The following is an 18,431-nucleotide window of genomic DNA, read 5'->3' as shown; positions in this document are numbered from 1 at the left end:
ACATTTTCAGGTCCTAAATGAAATAACATACACAACAACATTCCCAGGTATCTACTGTTCTTATATCAGAATTGCCAAATATACAGATCCAAATATATCTTCTACGCACATTTTTACTACTCTAATACTTAACTAAGTTTAAACGGAAATATTTCTGGAGTACCTGACACTGAAACAGACAACCTGCTAAGACCAAACTGAGAATCAAAGTACAAATCTTTACATCATTGCAACATATTCATCCTGGTGAATATTCTATCAGAAATTCTAGAAGCATCAGAGCTCTTGGTCCAGTAGTAACAGTGTTCTTGTTGTATGTTCCAGCAGTGTGCAGAATGTATTTTAAATTCTGCACACAAACTTTGTCGGATGTCAGTATGAATAAGTTATACGTAAGTAAACAAGCTTTCAGATCCGCAATCAAGCACAGGTGGAGAACAGCAGACTAAATTACCGGATTGTTCTTTATGGCCCATCCTCAGAGATCAACTGCTGCCATGTGCAATGATTAGAAATCTTCATTACTTCAACAGCCAGTAACTGGCACAGCACAAAGTGAGTCTGTTCACTGGTATTAAGAACATGAAACACCAGAGCCATCACAACCTTCCAAGAATTCTGATTGTCAGACTGGAGGTTTATCTTAACATTTCAGAATGTCTAGTTACCAAAATGCAGCTCTAGCTAGGCAGTTTCAAAAAACAAAAGCCACTCAGGTCTTCCTCACAAACTGAGCCTGGAAAGCAGTACATTAGACCATTTTCATTTATATTCGCCAAAAGAATAATGAGGCCTAGCTAACTTGTTAAACTTGTTGCTTTTTTGAGCAAGCCACCTGCAGAAATAATTTCTGAAGACTCTGCACACAGCTTCAGATGGGCCAACTCAGCGGACACTACAGAATCCCTACACCTTTGTGCAATTAAAAAAACGAAAAAATCGTTGCTAGTTTCTCAGCCAACATAGGTAGCTGGGGATCTGCAAGCTATTTATGCTAAAAAGTGTCATGGTATGTGATTCTTCGGGACTTGCATCAGCAGGGTCCAATATGTGGCACTCGATCTCAGAAGATCAAAAATGCTGGATATGTGACATGAAACTCAACCAACTGTAACAACCCAGGTAATACTGGAATAAAGAATAAAACTCACTAAGAAATTGTAATTTGGAGACTATCAGCTGTGCTGATAAAATTTACTCTGTTAGCCCAGGAAATAACTATTCCTGCTGTAGGACACTAAACCACTTGAAGAGTTAAGAAGTACCAAAATCCATGATGTTTGATTTTAGGTGCTGAGTTTTGTTGACTCATTTGATTCATTTAGCTTGACACAAAATTGTTATGAAAACTCATTTTATAGCTCTTTATACTTTGCATTAGACACCGTCAAACAAGTGGCTTATAGTAAATTGAGCTGAACATGTAACATGAGCCACGGTTGACAAGACTCATATAGGTGTTCAGCCATTCCCAGTGCACAAGACACCTGCTGAGGCCATCCAACCTTGGCATGAAATACAGAAAATATCCATATCTTTAAATCTACCACGCTAATTAAATCTGATTTACTAAATCTGGATTGATCCAGAACCATGGGCAGTTTTGGAACGGTAGTAGCAAACTCACACCCTCAGCAGCCTTAGCAGCTTGTTGTGCCAAAGGCTCAGCATCAAACAAGGTTTTCCTACTGGGCATCATCTCATAAGATGCACCAGAGCCAGAGACATGACAGAGTCATGAAGAGGGTTGTAGGCTAACAAATCCAGAACTAAATTTTGACTTGCATATTATTGATATAATTTGTTAAGACATTTGAAAACACTTAGGCATGAAGTATATAATTTCTTCTGTGCTCTTCTGACTAAGGAAACTTGCTAATTATAGTGAATTAGTCACTGATGAGGAAAAGAAAACAACAACAACAAATACTTAAAAGGACATCAAGTACAATTATGTTGCTGCACTTTTAAGGATGAAAACACAGGGTGGCTAACTTTTCCTTTTGTATAATAGTGTCCTCCAAAAGCAGAGGAAGGCAGGAAAGTGGATTTAATGTGTAGTAGGTTACAAGGCAGTAATATGGATCCTATTAAAAAATTTTAAAAAATTATTTCCCAATTAAAGCAAAACTTTCTTAATTGAAATGGAAGAATATACAGTGGATAAATGTGCACTGGGAGATTATGCTTGTTACTTGGAATTCATTAAGCAAAGAGGTCTACTGCAGACACTAACTGTCACGGCACCCATAGACACAAAAAACAATTTACCCATTAAATAAGTTGTATATTACAGAATTTGAAATGATTGTGTCCATGCACTTGTGCTTTCACACAGGTCCAGGTTTTAAAGAACAACAAAAAAAAAAAGCTCAGCTTCTCAGCTAGAACTCTGTCTGGGACCTTAACATTAAACAATGACTTTTACACATTTCAGTTATACTTCCCTTTTAAATGAAAATTTAAAAGATACATACACTTTTGTTTCATAGTCCTTCCAAGCTTTATCAAAGGGTTTTTTCAGGTCCTGTCAAGAAAAAAAAATACAGTTACATTGTTTACATGGAAAATACTGTGGATCTAATGATGAGGACGCACCTCGGCCATCTGTAGCACCTACTAGAATAAGGGACTCTCCTCTTTCTTCAACAGCTCACCTAAGGATTGTGTAAAAGCAATCTTGCACACAGGAAAAACAAGCTTGTACACAGAATTAGCACAGTCATGTTTTTAAAAGCATTTCTAGGATGCTTTTTACAGCTCCATTTTACTCCTTAAAAGGTATAACCACATGTCATCCCAAGAGCCCACTATGCAATTAATCAGCTGTTTTCTCATCATTCCAGCTCTGGCTCCACTGGAGAGCAGCACCTGTCCTGAGCTGTGAGTTCTGGAGTTCAGAAATCAGCCAACTCCAAAATAATACCATTAACTGTCAGATGCTGGAAAAACTTCGCAACTACAGATTAGGAACTAATTCCTACATTTCTGCTAATTATCTCAACAATTATAAAATTAAAATAGCATTTGATGAGTTTCTTAAGTCAGGAACATGGGGCAACACTGTATTGTAATAAATCTATCTATTCTGATATAGAAAAGAACAATAGGAGTTAAATATGGCAAGCAAGGAACACAAAGATAATAAGCCTATCACACTAATAATCTCTTCATCCTCCAGTAATTTACAGAGACCATATTTAGTCTGTGTACATTTTCCTTCCTTCAGTGTCCTAGAACAATAGCTGCCAGTCGCTTTCTGTTTGTTCAGTAGTAAACGAAGCACAAGCCAAGTAAGTTTGTTGGCTACAGGCTTTGAAATTTATTATAAACATACCATCATTTGAGTCCTAAGTTGTTATTATTTCAAAAAGGAAATATCCTCAGGGCACAAATACATTTCAGCTTTGTTAAGAAAAACCTTATGCTCATGCAGTCTGATGTATCTTTCTTAATAATCCATACAGTTCCAGCTAATTTTAGAATGCTAAATAAATATGTTAAAAATAATCCTTTTAAAGAAAGTACTAAAGAAAGTACTACCCTCGCTCTACTAAATAAATATTTCTAAATTAATAATTCTTACACCTCTTTAACTGTTTATCTTCTATACCTCAGGGCTATTTTTAAAGCTTCTCAAATGTTGTTTTGTATACACAGTCAAGAGCACTCTGTATGTGAAACCACAAACAGAAGGGATGACTCAATTAACAACAAAAAAATTCTCTTGCTTATTAAGCGAACACATTACTTCAGTATCCCATGCTTCCCATCAGATAAGATTAATACATTAGCTAACTGTATTAATTACACCAACAATAATTATATATATATAAGAAGATAAACATACCCCTTTTACTCCTTTCAGATCTCCCTTCAGCAAACTGTCCAATGGGAAAGTGATTATGTTGTTCATATTCTGAATCTATAACAAGAAAATTACAATGAAACATTCAATATATTTTAAAGCAGAACGTACATTCTCTCAATTCACACATTTCAGAAAGTTTTACAAGGAAATCTTATATATTATTTTCCTAACACTGCTTCATGAAGATTTTTATCAGTATGGCCAGTAATCAAAGATGGAGGCAACATGAGTTAATTAAGCTGACTCTGGAAACACTTTCACGCAAGACAGCAGGCAACCTGCTGAGTTACAGCTGATGATAAATATCTCATCCAACAGTTAATGCAAAATGGGACCATTAATTTTACATTGTCTGATTTCAGTGTTTAAATCCTATGAAAACAATTATTGTGATTTTCCAGCATTTATATATTTTAAGTTCATCAGCATATTTTAAATTAATCTTGTTTCTTCTCCAGGCTTCAGACCTATTCCATAAAACACATCTGCTGTTCTCACAATACACGGCATCTTACTCCGACAGCAGTTTTTAAGACAAAGAACACTGGCCTGTAAAAAAGCCAATATTTTCCATGTATTCTTAAGAAGTAATACAGAAGTAATGCAGTCAAAAGATCTAACCTAAGGATCGATACTTTCATAGCCTCCATTTAATTATTCTTCAAATCCAGATAAATAGGCACAATGCAAAAATAAAGTATTTCCCAACAGCAGACTCAAGGCAACTGCTTTCTCCTTAAGTCAGAAAAGAAAAAATGTCAACCCTCAAGCACCATCCCAGACATATTAATGTAAATATCAATCAGCCTCCAAAACAGTTCTGGGTGCTTCCTAGAATTTCAAGTCATGGGGCCTGAAAGTCCAAAGCAACTTTAAAAAGAGGAGAAAAAGCCCAACACTCTTTTAAAAAGTTTGGCCAACGTTTGGTTCTTCAAATAAATTCCTTCTGTGTGCTGCCATCTGCATATTACTATCAGTCTATTGTATTCGCTATGCTCCTGTTTTATTTGTAACAAATGTAAACATACATAATGCATGAACTTGTCATTATTAACCTAGTTAGATGAATCATACTTGCTCATATTTATAAACCAGCAAGCAATATACAGAAAAAGATCTTACATGTTTTTCCGCTTTCTTGAGAAGCTGAACTATCTAAAAATATAGACCCATTTTTGGCACGCAGACAAGCATTAATATGCTGCAGTTCCTACTTTGTGTGTATACAGGCACCTAAAATGTATATATTAATAACTGTCTCATTTTGACTATTTTATGTTTTAAAAAATTCTTTTAAAAGTGACATGCACAAAGGTGCAGGAAAGCTTCCCAGTAATTGAGCTCATCCTGTGTCAGAGGAACACTACCAAGTTTCGTATGTTTTTAAAAAAGAAAAAACCCAACAGTTGACCTGGTTTCCACTTCCAACACCGCTGCTTTGGCAGACTTGCACTTTCCTCTGACAGCTTCCAACAAGATAAGATGACAGAGGCAGGGTCATAAATTAAAACTTTGAGTGGGAGAAAGCTCAGAGAAGAGGAAGAAGAAATAGCAGGAGAGAGAACACAAACATCAACAAACACGCAGCTGCCAGAAGCGATGGCAGAGACAACGGGCAAGCCAACATTTGTGAAGGGGAAAGAGATTTTCAAGTAGTTTAAGAGCCTATGGCTAAACACTGAAGTTCTTCATTTGCCAGTCCTCCTGTTTATTTTGATTAGTCTTTCTCAGAACAGCTTTGGATACTGGTGCCTGCAATACTTTAATAGGTTTTGTTGTTTCCTAAATCCAAGCAAAAAAAAAAGTTTTCTTAGCATGCAAATAAACAGAGTGGACCTTAAAACATTTGTTATTTAAACTAAAATTCAAGCAGTTGAACAGTGTATGATATGCCTCCTATTGCCATTACCAAATTCTAGATGTAGTCCATGCGGGAAGCTGTGGGCTTCTCGACCGCCAATGAGCTCAGCTATGCACAAGTGACAGCAGCACTGCCTGCTGACAAATCAGTGTTTAAGTTATTTTCATTTTTTTATGGTAAGTACTATTGGATTGAATACTTTCCAAAAGTTTTCCCAGTGATGTGAGCTTCAGCAGGGCAATCAACACAGCAGGGAGCAAGTGGAAATCAGAACATCCGCTGTAGATGAGATGTTTGTTTGTCTCAACTTGGAGCTTTTAGCATCTAACCCCAAGGCTTCAGAAAATCACGTGACAAAGATTTGTAGCACAAACTTCCGTCCCTCCCTCTGGCAAGCAAGGACAAGCGCTGGCTTTCCGCTGCCCTCGCCCCCTGCCCGGTGGGGTGTCCCAGCAGCCGAGGTGGGACATGAGCCACCACCCTTGTGGGAAAAGTGACTCCAGCAAAGCAGCAGCTGAACGCTACGAAGTGCCCAGAAAAAGCCTTCACACCAGGTATCAGGTGTTGCCACCACGTCCGGTTCAGAAACAGCCCCTGGACCACCCCTGCTACACAAACTACAGGCTGGGAACTTCTCTGTTAGGAAGCGCAAGCACAAAATGTCAGGAAATACATGTTTAAGGGTATTTTTAAAAGCATAAAGAATAGAATTTTAAAAGCATAGGAAGAAAGAGACTTGAGGTTATTCCAGCCCATCTTCCTTGCCAGAGGAGGAGAACTCCCAATTGTACATTTTCTAATCTAGGTTAAACACCTGAGTGGTAAGCTTCTCCCACTTTCTCTGGGACACTTCATCTAATATTTTTCAGTGAGATCCCATTTATATGCAATTTATCATTTTCCTCTTCCACAATAACACAGTTATTTGTGAGCCAAACCGTGCACTTCCAACTCTTGTAAGCTTCCTTCACAGAACAATTTATTCAAACCCTGACCATTTCTTGTTACCGTCCTCTGAATTTCTTCCAGCTGGATCAATATCTTTTGGCAAAGAAATAAAGATAAGATTCCAGGTGGAGCTGAACCCATGCCACTAAGGAGAAATTATTACATCTTGGTTTATTTCTTCACATGTGTAAATCAAAGAGTACTCTCACTTTTTTTTTCTCTCACCATTAAACCAACCTCTCCTGAAGCATACCATCTGAAACAAGACAACTTAAATCATTAAGTTTCGTATATAATACTCCAACCTCAAATATGTATGTCTGTAGCTTTTTTTCACGCACTTAGCTGATTCCTTCCAAACAAAACATGCTTGTGAAGGTTCAAGCACCAAACATTTTTTTAAAACCTCAGCTTGACCTATTATCCCATAAGTAAAATTCTTAAGCTTATTATATATGTATGTAATAATTTAAAGTTTATTATATATGCATGTTTATTATATATCATACGGAAAAGTTATTTCCTTCGGTTTTGTTATTTGTTACCTTTTACATTTAAGCAAATCTCCTTCCTACATTTAAATGATGAAGTAAAACAGAAGCATACAGTCAGAAAAATATTATCATTATTCTTCCATTTTTCCTGGCTATAATAATCCAAGGATTATTAATAGAAAAACTTCTCACATGGAGCCTCTTACTCCCAGTTACCTTCCACAGAGTGGAAACATCAGATTCCAGCATGTTTCATGAGCTTTAAATTTAAATAAACAAAAAAGAAAGGGCAAAGAGTATGTAGAACAACAAATACAGAAAATTGAATTTGTTAAATAGCTACTTCATCTTCACAGATCAAATCCCTTTTGAAGGAGTGCTGACAAAGATGACAAGCAATGACAGATTTTATTTCTTTTTGGCTTAACGGTCTAAGGATAGGATTAAAAGGAAAAAAATATTTGAAGTGCAAACACATTGAAATGAGCCTTTCCTTGTCCTAACATTGTTCACATTAATACTCACACCTTCATAACTTGGCATTAGATTTATTGTGAAGACAGAGTAATTAACACTGTAAGTGACATACAGAACTAACCCACCTAAGCACTGTGGGTGCCACCATTCTGCCAGGAATTAGCACCAAGATTACCATCAAGAAGCAATACTGTACATGCCGCAAAAAGTACCATGTTACCTCTGAAAAACCCTCTAGTGTTTTTTGATAATTCACTAGCCAAAAACCCCACACTGATTCATCAATCTCCTTAAAAATATTTCTAATCCAAAAGAGGCTGAATGAAAATTTGTAGCTTGGTGTTGGAGCTATTGCAAGAGAAAAAATACTCCCAGTGTATCATAAACTGATCAAAACAATGTGTTAGAAAGGCTAAAGTTAAATTATGAGACCCTGATACATAAAAAATATCCATTTACTCCTCCTAAAAGTGTTCTAGAATTCACTTCAAATGTGAAGAATCAAAATTCTTCAAAGATTTTTTGAGATTTATGCACTGTTTAGAAGTGCACACATAAAAAAGCTTAGCAAAACATGTATAAAACCCCAAGACCTGAACTTTAACTTGAATAGTTTACAATTGAATAATTGGATTCCAAGGAAAAAAGCTTCAGATGTTAATGAAATATTTTAAAACACTGATGCCTTGATAAGTCCACAAAAACATCAAAGTGTTATTGGAAACCTTTAAAAATGTTAGAGAAAACAGATGTTGAAGTAGAAGAATTCTATAATAGCTTTCCTTTACCTTACTAAAAACAATTTTAAAGAAAATCTTTTTGCAGAAGCACTTGTGAGCTACAGCTCTAAATGCCACCCAGGCTAAGAGCTGACAGAACACATCAGCTTCTAGAAACAAAAGCAAAATATATGACAAAGCAAAACTTGACAGTAGCCCTAAAGCTTTGCCAGTGTTAACAGCTTTGGCATCTGTTCCAGTCTGAACATGTCCTCTCACTTCCTTGCACATTCCCTGCTCGTTTCAGCTAAAATCTTCAGTGGAAATTCAGCTCCCCATGAAACTCCAGGCGTAGGTCTATTTAAAAATAGTATCTTTCAGAATGTATTTTTAACAGCAGCAGGTTGTATGTCCATGGCTACATTTTTTATTAAACTATTTAAAACCAAAATACGTTGGGTGCTACAAGGAAACACCAGAGGAGAGGGATGTTCTTACTGCCAACATGCTTGAAGACTTTGATACTTCATCACACTGTGAAACTGCATGTGGCTTGTTTCTTATATGACTGTAGGAAAATAGCACCCCAAATTGTTTCCAATTACTGTACAGGACTTTTTTTACACTAGTCAATGCTCTTATAACCTCTTAGAAAACTAGACCTCTGTCAATTAATTTCCAAAAGGCAAAGTTACATAAAACTTTAATTTTGTTTAATAATTCTTTTATAGTTCTAGATTTTTTTTTAATAAATATGGTATTTTCAAGTAATAATGAAGTTTAGGTCTTTTTTCATACGTATTTCTTTCTGGAGGAAAATATTTTCCTAGAGAGACACCAAACTCAAGGACCCTTAGGTTCTGCTGTTTTTTCAGTTTTCCTCTACTAGTCAGGAGACAACAAAAAACTTCAAACTTCAAACTTCAACAATATGAAGCATTTTAGGGAAGAGCAGAACCTTACAGAGACCTGGCCTTCACTGGACAGTACTAAATGAGAGAGAAAGTGCCTATGCTATTGCAATAAAGAAAAAAAATTACATTAATGTCCATGCAAAATTATTATTCGCTTCAGAAACACAGAAAATCAGACTCTGCTCCTATCTCATGATATATCCTCTTCTTATAGGAACAAATTGAAGCAACAATACATAGTTGTTAGTGAAAAAGCAGTACAGACCAAGAAGTTTTAGAAATATTCCTTGGAGAATACACACAGAACACCTACATGGATAAGAAAAGGTAATAAAAACACACATCTCACTTCCTACAAATATATATATATATATATATATATACATATTTTCCCCTTTCCAGTTCCTGGAAGAAAAGTTGTTCTTGTCTGAAACATTTTGAAAAGATAGTCATTGCTGTTTTTAAGAGAACAGATAGTTAAGATTTTTTTTTTTAAAACTGCAACATTTTTTAGCTTTTAAAAGTCTTTTTGAAATAGAATAAATTAAAAGGTTTTTCTGGGGACGGGGTGCAGTTTTTAGTAGATTGCTTTTTAAAACCATCTAAACATCACATTCCCCAGATCCATTTCTTTAATGAAGTCACCATATTGCAATTAATTCATAATAGAGAACGTTTTTTTAGGCAACAGAAGGTATGAATTAGAAGACCCATTCTATTTCCCCTTCCACATGAGCAGTCGACCTCTATATGGTAGACCCAGGACTACTGACTGACATTCAATAAAGATGCCTCTTCTGATAGTATTTCTACATCCAGAGATATTCAAATCAATAGGACCAATATGAAATACATTTCACCACTGACATATACATCTGGGACTAGATTCTCTCCCATCAATATCATAACTGGGTAAAAAGAGAGGACAGCACCAGGGAGTGAATGGGACTGCCCTCAATCCCATTAGCTGGAAACATTCCCCAAAGAACTGATTACGACCAGCTGGCTGCAAACTACAGACATTTGGTCTGGACTCACAAAAGCATTTGATGTGTCTCCATCTCATTGATTTCATCAAGCACAGACTTTTAAATGCTTGTAGGAATCTGGGTCATGTCCCCTTTGTAGCCTCTGGTTTCAGAGTTCTGTGGTTTCAAGTAAGTTTGGGGCTTATTCAGACACAGGAATGCTGTAGCTAGGAGGATGTAGTCAGAATCTGCTCTTTTTGTGCCCTCTGATTAATGTGAAATTGAGGCTGAAAATTCTCCATTCATAACTAAAACTCCTGTTACTCCATTTGGCTCCATCCCATTTGACTCACTGAAGGGTGCTTTTAAGCCTTACTGGCTTCAGTTGCAGGATTGGTCCCCAGTGGACACCATTGTCATTATAGCCTTATGTTTGATTCTGTTTTCCTGACTCTCTCCCCTCAGAAGCAAGAGACTCTCCCTTCCAGGGGCACTAAAATCTCCCTTTATAAAGACAAACAGGAAGTGTGAAAACATGAAGTAAAAGCAACATTGGGTAAAGTAAAACCAAGCTGGGTTTTGCAGGTTTCACAATTTTAAAGCACATTAATATGTGTGTTTTATAATACTTGTTATAACTACTTTATTGTGAGAACCTTTAAGATGTGAGAATTGTTAGAAGAGGGGTTTGTTTGGTTTTTTTTGTAGTGGTTTGGTTTTTTTGTTTTCCTTTGTTTTGTTTTTTGGGTGGTTTTTTTTTTTTGCATTTTTTTAGTTTGGAGTGTTGCAAGGGGAAAAGCCAGGGCATGAGACATCTTCCTAGGCCAAGAATTTTTTCAAGAACAGTGGTTGCTAAAACACAAGTTGTCTTCAACACAAAGAGCTGTTATAATTCAGAAATATAGGCTTTGTAATAGTCTTAAAATTTTGACATGTTTTTCTTAAGTAATTCTTACCAAATTTTTGAAGAGTGCAGTTAATTCCTTTGTAAACACAGAAAATTTTAAAAATGCTGTTCCCAAATCTGGGTCATCCCTGCAAACACAGTTGCCTCCGAATTTCTCCAGTGCTTGTGTGTACTGTTCTTCATTTTCCACATGAGCTTCAAAAAAAGCAAAACATGAAAATATCATCAGTAGATAAAATGTAATTGAAATTACAATTGAGTTTTGTTTCTTTAAAAAAAAAAAAAAAAAGATTTCTTTCTAAAAATGTTTACTTCATACAATAAACATTTATTATTGGTATTTTAACACTGGTATGCCAGAAGTATGATGTACCTCACTAATTCTGGTTTAGGTGTATCTATCCACATGCTGTACGAAGGACAATGTGTCACCAAGACAAGACAATCATCTGACAGGTACCCACTCCAGAAAGACCCGCAATATTTCTGCACCATACCAGAGACCACATACCTCCTACAATGAACTTTTAGAGTATTTTATTGACTCTAATTTTAACTGTGTGCTGAACAAAGAAACAGAGGAGCCTGAGTGTGTTGGCAGAGTCCCAGATCTCTGCAATAGAAGACAATAGATCAAATAAGACTCTTGGGCCATCTTACGAAATGGAACTACAAACAACACTACAGGTGAGGACAAAACCTGCACCTATGTCAGCTCTCCAATTCAGAGCAACAGGGAGGATCTGAAGCAAATTCTAGCAGCCTGCGTTTACCACAGCCCAGTTCAGTTCTCAAAGCACTTTTGGTTCACAACAAGTAGATTCCTTTCCGAGACAACAAAACCAGCAGCTCTGCTCCAGAAGTGATCCAGTGCTTAATGGAGACATCAGGTTCTGAATCATGGTGCAGGCTGCACCAGCGCAAGTCATCCAGCACACACCCAATGCTTCTGCCCTTCAGAAAGCCTCAGCTGCACATGTTGTGGGGTTATTCAACCCAGGGAATGAGATAAGATCTAGGCCTACAGCAAGTTCCCCTGATTCAAATATAAGGGAAACCTGAGGGGCCTAAGTCTTAACTACTTCAACCTACTGATTCACTCCTAAGACACCAGACTACTTACTTGTGGAGACAGGCATAAAAAGTCACTGTCAATTTGATCTGTGGAATAAAACCAAAAGTCTTCCTGAACTCAAGCTTAGTGACCATGTAACGCTTGAGCACATGGGCAAAGCACACTGCATTGGCACCTGAGAAAGTTCATTTTGCATAGCTCTTATTCTAGCTGTGGCCAATTTCTAACACTTCAAAGGAAGTCGGGGAAAAAAAACACACCCTAGAAAACAGATTATGCATTAATAAGAACAAAGATCCTTTCTTGGTCATTACATGAGACCAGCATAAACCCTGAAGATTATTTAGAGAGGATTAGTCTGTTCAAACAAGCAATGATCCAGTTTAATTTCAAGCCCGTCTGTAGACACCAACACACTGAAAATCCAAAGGATTCTTAATGCAATGTTGTTTCACGAAATTTCTATCCATTAGTTAAATACCCAGTTCACTAAATCTAGCATGCTATAACTTAACAATAAGCCTATTTGGACAGAAATTCAAGAACTTTGTTTCTCAAGTAGCTACAAATTTTCTTCAATTTCCAACATATTACACTGAACCCCTCTGGAGTGGTGGTATAATACTGTGGAATTAAAAACAGTCATAATGTACATGTAGAACTGAAGTTACACAAACAGCGTCAATTCTACAAGTTTCTACCTTGAGCACTTGAATTTGCAGCCTGTAAAAGACAGTTTTTATACAGCCATTCAGGTTAAAAACTAAGTCCTAGCACTGAACTGTATTTATTTTTCCTCAGCATCAACAGCAGGGGCTGAGCACTTAGGAAACTTTTTGCCACTTGCGCTGCAGGATTTAGTAAGAATGTTCAGCTAATACTATCACGTGATGTGATAAACAAACTGGCACAGACAGCATGTGGCAGGTCACAACTCCTCTAGTTCACATAGCTACTCAGTAAAGTGAATTATTTCCATACTGCTTTCTGCATTCAGATTGCTTCCTGCATCCAGCTTAGTGTATGTGAACCCAGGCAAGGGTGAAGGTCAGGACACAATTCATACAGCAAGAAGAGAAAGCTGCCACAACATGAAAACCAGGTGAAAAGGCCACTACCATTAACTGTTGCAGTTAGGTGTGCAATCAGTAGCTGAACCACGCTGAATTTTACCTTAGAAAACAAAAGCTTGCTATTCCGTACAGCATCCCCAAGAGTTTGCTATTGCCCAGCATCCTAGGGATTGTTCTTCTGGATCTATGCAGCCCATTAAACAATGCCAACAAACCAGCAGCTCAAGAGCAGTTCTGAAACACTCCCCATAATCCTGATGGTAGTTATTGCAGCAATACCATTAGCTGAGCTAGTACTTCGCAAGTGCTTCTGAAGAACACAAAATGGTACTTTTTCATGGAACCCTCCAAAATACTCTCCCTGTCCTATGGTTTCTTACTGATGGATTTTAAAAGTTTTCTTACAAGCAAAAGGTTTGGAATCTATTAAAAAAAGAAATCCAAAACAGGTTTATTTGAGGGTTTAGAGGCTTTTTTTTAAGTAAGAAACTAAATTTTGTACACACTGGACTCACTATCTAATCCTCCATAATGGTTTCTAAATTCACACATTAAAAAAGAAAGCCAAAACACAACTACTTAATAGTCACGGGACCTATATTAAAAATCCAGTAGCTGTGTTCTTAAGAGTGCAAGGCCACAGGGGTTTTTCTTCCTCAAAAGAAACCCCAAGGGCTAGCATGTGGCAGGGTTAGTGATATTTCTGCTGGCAGAATACAAATGCCTCTAAATGCCTCTTTATTGTCAATATTGGGCAGCATTAATTTAAATACTAGGCAAGGTACTGATTTTATGCAAAAACTGTAGTGATTTACTACAGTGCTCTAACAAGTACACTGATTATGAGGCAGAGTAAAGCACTCAAAAATTATATAAGAAAAAAAAATTCAGAAGAAAGGCTGCCAAATAAATATGTAACAGATGACACAGCTCCAGATGAACCTCAAATTGGACCCTCCATGATCCAAAGATAACAGCTTCACTAGGTTAGGCAAGAACGAACTTACTTTCAATTAGCTGATAAGAATTATACCGCAACAGCAGTTCTTGTTATAACCTTATATCTGAACACCAACATGCCCACAAGTTCTGTCAGATACTGGTGGCTCTCCAAGGTCGCCAGGCCTGTTTTGCATACAATATAGGTTTTGTTGGCTCTAATTGCTATGAACTGCAAAGTGAGAACAAAAGCCAACAAAATGATGTTTCTTATCAACAAAAACAAATGCTGTTTCTTATTCACAAAATGCTGATCCACAAAAACAAAAGCTTCAGTTATTTTTTCAAAGAAGATAAACACACAAAACTCCATGAGATTGGCACACATATAAAAATACATACAGCAATAGTTCTCTGTATTTTTATCAGCATTGCAAAAGAAATATCTGACTATGTGCATCATGACAACAAAAGAATTGCAGTTCATCAGCCCTCTCTTGTCATGAAGTTCTCACTATACGTAACTGGAAGCCACCAGGAAAGGTGAAGTTTCACAAAGCAGCAGAGCCAATGTTGCTGCCAAGGAGAGTCATTTCACCCCTCCCATGCCCTCAGCTCTCAATGACACATAAGCCTTCCCATTTCAGGTGCTCATCTAATCCCAGTTAAGTTGATTTCACTGCATATGCAGCTTTATATGAACTAAAAAACTAATTTAGGGATCTGCCAAGCACCAAGGGTGCCAGAAGGAGCAGGTAGCCCAGACCTGGCACAGTTTGCACACTCAGTAGCAGCACACCAGCTGAATATTACAGCTTCAGCTGCCTGCTGAGATTTCATCCTTACTGAGCTCGTGATCAAGTAGCTAGTTCAAGATGGCTGTTTAAAACATACATTTTTCTCTTCTCAGAGTTACTGAATCGGAGAGAATTATATGGGTAAGATGACTGACTGTTTAAATCCTCCAATTTTGCCAATATAAACTACCAGGAATTATTATGTACTTACCCAGACCAGATATGTTTATGGCTTTGACAGATTTCTTCATTTTATAGAGAACAGTGCGGTCAACATCGAGAGCCTAAAACAAAAGAGAAAAATTAAAAGTTAAACACTCGATTGTCCTCTGGCAAACCTGTGCCCTGGAAACCTTCTGTAATTATAGCATTATTACGTTAGTTAAATTTATTTCTGTGATTAATAAATTACTTGCCAGTTGCTCTCACACTCATCCAATACAACCTATTCTGTCCCCTTGTCCACAGGAGTACATCTTCCCTCTTCTGCTGGTAACCAGCATCACGTATTCCCAGCACCATCTAAAACGTAACTATTTACACAGTATCTCCTTACTATGTTAAATTATTAAAGAAGGTTAAAACAGTTTCAACCCATCATATGTTCTAACACTGCTGAAGAAACAAGCAATATCACTTCCCCAGGCAGAATATTAAAAATGGAATTTAATTTCAATTTTTCTGGTTAACTTAATTAATTGCACTCCCAAGCATATGAACTTTCTCACTGCTATGCTGAACAAAATAAATTGCATATCTCTCTAATATCTTTCACACATTTTATCACTAGGCAAAGCTTTCACCAATACAACATAAAATTCAAGTTTAAATCCTGTCCACAATACTCAAGCAATTATATCCAATTTGTTTCAAAGAAAGAAGTGGAAGCGGGCAATCATTTCAATTACTGAAGTGAAATATGGGCTGACCCGAAAATGTACAACTGTTCCAGAATGGCGAAGCAGAATTATAGTTACACAAATGATTAAAAAAAAACCAACCACACAACAACAACAAAAAAACCACCGCACCTTTGTGAGACTACAAAAAAAAAAAAGTATGAGTTCCTGAGATGGTGATGTCTTTCGACCACACTGAAGAACAATACCAAACACTATTAATTATGTTACTGCAAGAGCTGTTTAGCATGATACATGCTAAAAAAAGCAAACAAAAAGTACCAAACTAATGCCAGTTTTAATGAAAAATATTTCAGTGAAATGCAGCAGCTACACATCTGACCTACCATTGTTCCATTGTTAATAATTTGTTAAGAGAAATTATGCAGAAAGTCAGTCCCTGAGACCCTATCCAATTACTTTAACATACTGAATGCAAAAAGAGGTATTATCGCTCGTATTTGTGGGAGTATTCTTAAACTGAATCCATTCAGACCACAAATAGCTGAACAAAATCTTTGCAGTGTTCTGTGGAAACAAATAGATTTAGATGTTGCCTTAACATTAACAAAGTGTCATGGTACTGCTATATCCATGGGAAGTTTTACCTCCAGCATCTTTATAGTTCACATATTAGCAGAAGAAGTGCAGAGGCCTTTTCACCTGCAATTCTGAAATACAGAAGAAGGAGAAAGAAAACACCAAGAGCTCCATAAAAGTCACACAGAGCTCTATTCACCCTCTACTGCAATCTGAATTGCTGTAACAAACGAGTACACAGTGCAATCTCAAAGGTTAAATTAGTCACCTGTCTGGATGGGAGTACACAAAGTAAACTCCCTCATTGTATATTCAGTGTTTTCTAAAAATAACCTCAGAAAAGCACCATCTGATCAGCTGACTACAGAGGAATGATAATTTCATCAATGACTGCATCAAAGCGCAATTACCCTCTTGGAAACAAAGCAAAAGGAATGTGTCCAGCTGCAAGCATTGCAAATAACAGTCCAAAGAGAAGGCTGACCAGACACTTAAAAGTCACAGATTTAGTTCACAGCTAAGTCTCAGATCTGTATGTGTAGCTGATAAATTATTAAATCTCTGCACCTCAGTTTGGGGGAGAGAGAGAAGAAAAAAGAAGTGTTGGGAGGATAAGTGCATTGGATGAATTACAAACCATTTGTGCTACTGCGGTCAAGGACCCTCTAGATTCATAAAATCTTCTGGCTCGTGACTGCGTCAGTCAGAAAGCACAGACTCTCAGCAAGGGAAAATCTTTAAGTCCTCTTCCTCAACCAAAGCCATCATTTTGTTTTGCAACTTCTCTCAACCAGCTCCCACTTTCACTGGGATTCAGCAGTGGAAGAGCCAACCCAACAGGCACAGCATAACCAGGGTCCAACTGAAATGACAGCTTATGTCCTTGGCACACCAGTGACAATTCAAGCACCTACTATCTTAGCAAGGTGGTAGACATAAAAGTCCAAAACAAGGACGACAGGAAAAAAACAAACAAAAAACCACAGACAGCACTGAGAAAGAGAACAAGAACAAGCAAAACTTAAAGCTGTAATGTGGTGAACATGGACAGACCAGGCAGGTCAGGCTCCCTTGGGCTCTCCCTTCTTCCCCTGCCAGCTTTCTCAGCTGGGCCAGAACGAGTGTTTGCGGGGACACATGGTAAATCACAGGAGAAAAACAATCTGTGTCTGTAACGATGCAAGGGAAGAAAAAAAGAAAAAATTATATATATACACATACTTTTTAGCTGGGTCAGCCTTCCAACTCTGGCTACCAGGCGGCCCCTTGATACAACACAACCCGACGGAAAAGATGATGGGAAAACCAGGAACGAGTGGGAGGACCAACATACCTGGGTGCTCCGGCTAAAGAAACCTCCAGGGCTATTTCTGAACAAGAACTCTGTAGCTGTGTGAGTGTGGCGAACACTTTTACTACGCTGTTGTCTCTACCAGATACATTTTGTTGGGGTCTTTTTAACCCTTAGCATTACGTTCATCACAGGATTTCTTCAGATATTCATTCACCACAATAGAATAGGCATTTAAAATTCAGTTTGGGAAGTGGTACCACATTTTTATGGTGATAGTGCACACTGAGTCTGAGAAACATTCAGGGAACGAATATATGATGGAAGCAGGCTAAATACCACCTCAACTAACACTGACTTTGCTAGCTGAGGACTCAGCTTAGCTTCTGTTCAGGTAGATGATCCACTACAAAGCCATGAAATACAGAGAAAAATTATCCCAATAGCAAAGTATTCTACCTTTGTATCAAGGCAATATGGACCCAACTTACTTCTTCCCTCTCCCAGTCAAAAAAAAGAAAAAAAAAGGAATTAAAATAATTTGTGACAGTCAATACTCCATGCAATTATAATTGCATATAAAACCTAAAAGAATATTGTAATTAGAAAAATAGACAAACTTTCACAAACATAATCTGTGTTTCTGTGTTTCATTCTT

At 37.3% G+C, this 18,431-nt stretch overlaps 1 protein-coding gene across 3 annotated transcripts in view; it reads right to left on the bottom strand.

Annotated features, from left to right (window-relative positions):
* Positions 1 to 18,431, bottom strand: part of ASAP2 (ArfGAP with SH3 domain, ankyrin repeat and PH domain 2) — an 89,898-nt gene that overhangs the window by 50,706 nt on the left and 20,761 nt on the right. For all 3 annotated transcript variants that reach the window (XM_082047512.1, XM_082047514.1, XM_082047513.1), the window contains exons 2-5: positions 15,255 to 15,327; positions 11,209 to 11,354; positions 3,851 to 3,925; positions 2,478 to 2,527 (exon numbers count right to left, since the gene is read on the bottom strand). In XM_082047512.1, coding sequence (XP_081903638.1) covers positions 2,478 to 2,527; positions 3,851 to 3,925; positions 11,209 to 11,354; positions 15,255 to 15,327 — 344 coding nt within the window. The remainder of the gene's footprint in view (positions 1 to 2,477; positions 2,528 to 3,850; positions 3,926 to 11,208; positions 11,355 to 15,254; positions 15,328 to 18,431) is intronic.

Source organism: Streptopelia decaocto, assembly GCF_964273445.1.
Source record: "Streptopelia decaocto genome assembly, chromosome: 3".
NCBI lineage: Eukaryota > Metazoa > Chordata > Aves > Columbiformes > Columbidae > Streptopelia > Streptopelia decaocto.
This window is presented reverse-complemented; position numbering and strand designations above follow the sequence as displayed.